Source organism: Mus caroli, chromosome 2 (genome assembly GCF_900094665.2).
Source record: "Mus caroli chromosome 2, CAROLI_EIJ_v1.1, whole genome shotgun sequence".
In the NCBI taxonomy this organism is placed as follows: domain Eukaryota; kingdom Metazoa; phylum Chordata; class Mammalia; order Rodentia; family Muridae; genus Mus; species Mus caroli.
In genome coordinates this window covers 159,528,337-159,535,144 of record NC_034571.1, presented here as the reverse complement: position 1 = coordinate 159,535,144, position 6,808 = coordinate 159,528,337, and the positions used below count along the sequence as shown (strand labels likewise).

The 6,808-nt window shown below is 53.2% G+C and overlaps 1 protein-coding gene across 2 annotated transcripts in view; it reads left to right on the top strand.

Moving 5' to 3' along the window:
* Nucleotides 1-4,606, top strand: part of Ube2v1 (ubiquitin conjugating enzyme E2 V1) — a 23,527-nt gene extending 18,921 nt beyond the window's left edge. For both annotated transcript variants that reach the window (XM_021150011.2, XM_029473876.1), the window contains 2 exons: nucleotides 1,999-2,124; nucleotides 3,195-4,606. In XM_021150011.2, the coding sequence (XP_021005670.1) occupies nucleotides 1,999-2,124; nucleotides 3,195-3,341 (273 nt within the window). In that variant the 3' untranslated portion in view covers nucleotides 3,342-4,606. The remainder of the gene's footprint in view (nucleotides 1-1,998; nucleotides 2,125-3,194) is intronic.
* Nucleotides 4,607-6,808: the final 2,202 nt, after the last annotated feature.

Below are 6,808 nucleotides of genomic sequence, written 5' to 3'. Positions count from 1 at the left end.
TGTCCTGGAACTCACTTTGTAGACCAGGCTGGCCTCGAACTCAGAAATCCGCCTGCCTCTGCCTCCCAAGTGCTGGGATTAAAGGTGTGCACCACACATTTATGTGTTCTTATGTGTGTGCACATGTGGAAGTCAGAACACTGAAGGGTCTGCTCTCCTTCCCACCCTGTGGATTCCAGGAAAAGAATTCCAAGCCCGGCAGGTGCTGTATAGCTGAGCCACACACTTCGCACTTGAGCTCTTTATAGCCCTGCCAGGGCTTGAACTTAGATATCTTGCATCAGCCAGCTGAGCCTCAGTTACAGGCCTGTACCACTGGGCCCAGAGTTCCAATTGAGTTTTGCTAGATTTTTGTGTGTTTGTATTTGTTTGTTTGTTTTGTTTTCGAGACAAGGTCTCTGTGTGTACAGAACTCAACTGTAGACCTGCCTCTACCTCCTGAGTGCTGGGATTAAAGGGGTGAGCCACCACTGCCTGGCTGCTCTGCCTCCTCCCATGAGTGGAAAACTGGTGTGAGGCGCTCTATGCAGCTGTCTAAAGCAGTAGCCCAGGCTGGCCTCATCTTGCTGTGAACCTGCTGCCTTCTGGGTGCTGGCAGAGCTGCTGAACGCGTGCTGGGCAGGCATGCAGAGGATGAGGCATGTGAGTGTGCTGGTTTAGGGTATTCTGCAGTGATGGGGAAGGAACCTAGCCTCCCGTGTACATTCAGCACACGCCCTGCCCTCGAGCCACACCCCAGTGCTGGCTTTCTGAGATAGGGCCAGTCTTTTACGTAGATGGCATTTTGTTTGCAAGCATTGTTTATGTACCATATACGTGCCTGCTGTCCACCAGGGCACCACATCGCCTGGAACTGGGGTTATAGGTGGCTTAGAACAGCCAGTGCTCTCAGCTGCTCCCCGGACCCCTCCCTCCCTTCCTCCATCCCTCCCTTCCTAGTTAGTTTGTAGGGCATCACTTTAGAGCTCTTACCTGGAACAGTGAACTTTGGCAGCCTTGCCTTGGCTTCTTTCTTCTGGGTGCTCCTGGGGGTTGTAAGTTTTTATGGACCCTGTGCTGGGGGCTGAGGGGCTAATCCTGTTTGGGATACCTCAGCAGATGTGAATCCACAAGCTATGAGCAGCATTCCTCCACCCAGACCCTATAGCCGAGTTCTGCTGAGCGTGCTGGATAGATGATGGGTGGCAGCACTCTCAGGTGTGGGGAAAGGGAGCGTGCGTGCGTGCGTGCGTGCGTGCGTGCATGCAGAAAGTCTTTGAGCTGGCTTATCTTGGCATGAGAATGGTTTGCATAGGTGTGTTCTGGAGGACCTGAACCTGATAAGGGCATGATTAGGCTGTGTTCAAGGGTTTTTAAAAAGACCTTGAGGCCAGTAGGTGTCGCTGTGTGCACAGGAGCAATTGCTTTGTGTGCAAGACTCATAAGGAAAGGGTGCTGCCGCCTGCCTGATAAAGAAGACTACACCTTTTGTAGTCTTCCTCCTCCTTCTGCCTTGACAAGCTTGCATGATGAGCCCCTTACCCTCTGAGCTGTCCCCACAGCCCTCAGCAGTTGGCGTTGTTGTTTATTTGCACAAGTGATTTCATAGGCCAGACCCCTAAGGCTCAAGGTCACTGTGTGCCCGGGAATGACCCTCGTGGGGTCACAGCTGGGTACTGTCACGCCCAGACACAGTTGACGTTTCAGAGTTGATGCTGTCCCCGATGGTCTGGTGCCTCAGCTGCCTGGCCTCCTGCTTCACTCACTTGATGCTGGTGGCGTCTTAGGTCACCATGACTACATAAGAGAAAGAATGCTCTGAGGGCAGATGGCATATGCTACAGAAGTGGCCTCAGATTGGACTCATTGACACGTAACCCCAGTTTCCTCCTGTGTCTGTCCTGTGCTTCCGTCTCTGAGGCACCCACGACAGGCGGTCTGGGGCAACGGTGTCTCCGAGGTGTTGGAAGCTGTCTCTCTCTTAGGTCTCTGTAACTTGTCTCTATTCCTTTTTTCCAGACAATCTATGAAAACCGAATATACAGCCTTAAGATAGAGTGTGGGCCTAAGTACCCAGAGGCACCCCCGTCTGTAAGATTCGTAACAAGAGTCAATATGAGCGGCGTGAGCAGTTCGAATGGAGTGGTGAGTCCCCCACTGCCTGCCTGTAGGTTATCAAGGTGCGCTGTGTCTGCAGCGTTGGGCAGGGCTGCTCCATTGTGGCTTGTCACTGCAGGAGCCTTGCGCTGGCTGTCAGCCGGGTGTGGTGGCGCATGCCTTTAATCCCAGCACTTGAGAGGCAGAGGCAGACGGATTTCTGAGTTTGAGGCCAGCCTGGTCTACAGAATGAGTACCAGGACAGCCAGGGCTACACAGAAAAACCCTGTCTCGAAAAACCAAAAAAAAAAAAAAAAAGTGTTCGGTGTCCATGACACCATGAGGTAGAGTTGTAGAGTTGGGAAGTTGGGGCTGAGGCAGAACTGTTCCCACATCTTTACCTCCTGTGTCCTGGCCCCCGCCATAGGATATTTTTTAATACTGTTTGCTTGTGCAGCCCTGGCTGGCCTCCACCCATGGCAGCCTTCTGTCTGAGCCCCTGCATTAGTGTTGTCCATGGCCTTGAAGGCCTGGCCTTGAGAGGTCAGGGTTGCAGCACTGTCTACAACTGCAGCCCTCTGTAGAGCTCAGGCCTTATACAGGCTGGCCACACCTCGGCCATAAAGCCCTAATCTGTGTCTTGCTTGCTAGAGGCTTGGAGGCGCTGTGCCTGTCCTGTCCTAGGAGTCTTCAGAAGATGGGCCAGAGAAGTAGAAATGAGCGTTCCTGCCACTTGTCCTATGTGTTCTGTGTTGGAGCTACTAACCCCTTAGTGACCTGAGAGACCTGGGCACTATGGCTGCTCTTGCTCCCTACCCTCCTTTCTTTGTCAGCTCCACCCTGGGTACACATTGGAGAAAGGACAGGGCATGGGCGCCAGGCGCTTGTTGGTCAGGATGGACCCAGTTTGGCCACATTAAGTCTCCCTGTGTGCCTCAGGCTCTGCTAGTTTTCTTCATGCCAGGACCCAGAAAAGGGAGGCAAGACTGTCTGCAGGAGGGCAGTTTGGCCCAGCCCATGGGTTTGATGGGCCTGTGGGCTGGGCATATCAGCCCCGGGGAGGGCGGGAAGGTTTTGCTGCTGAGTCTACAGTAATGTGTGCATTTGCCTCTGCGCAGGTGGATCCAAGAGCCACGGCAGTGCTGGCAAAGTGGCAGAACTCCCACAGCATCAAAGTCATCCTGCAGGAACTACGGCGCCTGATGATGTCAAAAGAGAACATGAAGCTGCCACAGCCGCCGGAAGGACAGTGTTACAGCAATTAGTCACCAAGGCCCCGGCCTCCCCTCCCCATCCAACCCAAGTCTTCATTTTCCACAGTAGTGAATTTTCTAGATACATCTGTAGACCTCAAAGTACCGGAGAGGAAGCTCCACTCAGCCTTCATCCTGAGACACTGTTCTGATACTAACTTCTCGTCCATTTGAAATACCTAAGTTGTGCTGTGTAACATCATCTGTCGAGTGTAACCGCTGTCTGCCTGGTTGAAAGACTGGGATCAAGAAGGTGTTGAAATCGGTTTCCTGTGGGAGCGGTGGGCACAGCTAACGCAACTGTGAACAGACACGTCACACAATCACCTGCTGCTGGCCCTTGGCCTGGGTCTGCCTTTGCCCGCCCCGCCCTCCGCCACAGCTGTGTGGTGGCCCTTAGACTAGATGGGAAGGCTTCAGATAGCAGCTGTGGGACTGACTACTGCTGGGCTTGGGGCGCTTTGGCTGCACCCCTGCTTTCTTAAGTCTTAAGTGATGCCCCATCCAAGCCATGGTCCCCACTCCTCCACTCCCACCCTTGGCCAAAGCTTAGATTGTAACCCTCCCCTCCCTCTGAAATTGGCCGCGGGTGAGGAATTCAGGGCTTCCCGTGTCCCCACCTTTATCAAGGGGTGCTGCTTTCCCCTCCTCAACTCCCCTGTTGCCCATCACCACCCACCACTTGCTGTGGCCAGAAGCCATCAGATGAGGTTGGAAGAGCCTGGCCTCCCTCACTTAGCTCTGGACCACACTCGCCTGCCACCAGCCTGGGAAGGGAGCACGGGGCCCTCAGCCCTGCTGCCATCGTCAGCCCTCGAGCTTTGCGCTCAGGTCTAGAGGTAAACAGAGCAGTCACAGGGTGACTCAGACCGGCCAGCGCTCGGGGTCCTTGGTGGAAAGATGCCTAGAGAAAGGCCATGCGGAGAGTCCTCAGTGCACACGGTTCTGAGTTGGTTCCTTTTCCCATAATTGCTTTGCTTTTACACATTGAAGAGGTTTGAACAGGGCTCTCGAGTCACCCTGGCCACCCATCGGGTCTGATGTGGAGCCTGACAGCTGGAGCACGAGGCCCTGACCCTGCAGACTCAGGTTTCAGTGTTGCTCCTCAGACCCTCTGCAGGGACCGGGAGGAGCTCTGTGTCCCCACGTTTGCAGATCATCTGCAGATCGTGGGCCTGGCCTCCTGGCTCACTGCCACGCTCCCCACTCTGTTCAGGACCACTAAATGTTGAAATGTGGATGCATACCGAAATAAAGGCAATCCGTTGTGTTGCAGAGCTTGGTGGTATTTATTTATTATATGTAAGTACACTGTAGCTGTCTTCAGACTCACCAGAAGAGGGAGTCAGATCTCATTACAGATGGTTGTGAGCCACCATGTGGTTGCTGGGATTTGAACTCTGGACCTTCAGAAGAGCAGTCGGGTGCTCTTACCCACTGAGCCATCTCACCAGCCCTCGGTGGTTTTATTTTAAGCACGTGTGTGGCTCCACCTTCTGAAGCAGCAGCTATGAGGTCTAAAGAGTGGCTGGTGGGGCCTTTGATCTATCTGGGGCAAACTAGCTCTCCAGTAGGCACCCTGTAAGTCAAGCTTGACTGTCCATAAGCAACGTTCTGTCATCGTCCAAGTCTACTGTAATAAAAAAGTATGCTTTGATACAGGGCAGGCTGTGCCCTTCACCTTCAGGCATATTCAGTGGGGCCTGCCTGATGGCTGAAACCAGCGCTTTACCTCTTATGAAAACATTCAGGGTTCTCCAACCAAGTTTAGGCTCTTCCCTCACTGTGCATGAGGGACAGACCTCTCGCTACGTGGTGAGATGCAATGTCAGGCACAGTGAGGCAGGGTCTGGCTATTACATAACCCTGGCTGTCCTGGAACTCACTCTGCACAGCAGGCCGGCCTCCAACTCCAATTCTCCTGCCTCCGCTCCTAGGTGCTGGGATTAAAGGGCTGCACTCCAAGCCGAAACGTAGCTGTTAAAGGCTCTTCAGATGGGGAATTTGACCTAGAGACCCTGGGAAAAGCAAAGTGGCTGCTTGTGGTTGTACACACCTGTAGCCCTCCTTAGGGGCGATGCAGGAGGATGAGTTCAGGACTCCAGGGAAGTATGTCCTCTTTGAGCCTCACACGTCCCATGAATGACTAGTTAAATCTAGCAGATCACAGCAAAGTGGGTGTGGCGTAGGTACTTGGGTAAAAATGAAAATTGGTTTCCCCTTGCTTAAGTTGCCTTGGGGAACTCCAGCTGCTGGCTCCTTGGGGAGAGCCTGCACTGATTGGACTCTGTCCTAAAGTTAGACGAATGTGTCATAGCTGTGATGTTGCAAACAAGAATTTCGATCTGATAGAGTGGCAGCTGTCTACCGTACAAGGGGTGAGAGCAGGTCTGAATGTCTTGACTCAGGAGCTGAACTTCATCCTGTAGATACACAGGCCAGCCTACAGCTGCGGCAGACATTCCCTCTGGCACATGGCCCCAACAGGCTGACCTCCAGAAGGCCCTGCTAGACCCCAGGTGCTTGGTGCCTGCCAACAGGTCTCTTCTGGCCTGGGCTTGTTAGTTCACTGCCAGGTCACTTAGGGCTCCAGGCTGGGGTCTCCACTCAGCAGAGCTTGCAGACAGTACATCCTCTTTTGAGGGTGTGACCTCATGTGGCCCCAGCATGAGCCCACAGGACCTGGCTTTTGCACTGTGGGGTCCACATGGGTCCGTTGATGTCCAACAGCTGCAATGGCTTGGGAGATGGAGATCCTAGAGCCAGTCACTGAGAGGCCACCGTGCACACACAGGTGTGAAGGTCTCATTCAACACCAACATTTTCCGTGGAAGTAAATTTTACATGACATCTCCCAGAAACCACAAGTCCGTTAGCCTACCGGTGCATGGGCAACAGTGGCCAAGTCTGTAGTCTCTGTGGGGTACCTGGTCCTCCCACGATGTTTAGTGTGTACCCTTTGGCTTTTAGGGAGCCACAGTTCTAGGAGCTCTTTGAAGAACACTCTATGGCCCCAGGAGCCTGGGTGCTGGCATTTGTGTTCCCAAGTGGCTGATGAGGACACCATCCACCTGTCCCTGTCATCACAGCTGCTGCTAAATGTCAGTCATGAGAAACCAGAAGTGTCAGTAAACAGAAGAGGTGTGTGGAGGGGGTCACTTTAGGGTCATTTTTTTTTTCCTTTTTAAATTCCATATGCAATAGTCTCATTCTGACGTTTCACACGTTAGTATGTCCTGATCATGTGACCTCCGGTTTACACTTAAGCTTTTTGTGAGCGAGAGTCTCTTGTAGCTCAGCTTCCCAGCAGATCCTGGGCAGACACAGCCAGACCATCCCCACTGGGACTAGCTTTATCTTGGGGCACTGCTGCTGGGTACCAGAGGCATTCAGTAAAGAGGACAGTGATGTCACCTACCGTCAAGACCATGATAGTGACCCTTAGTTGGTTGAGGTGTGGCAATGACGGGAAAAGCCTA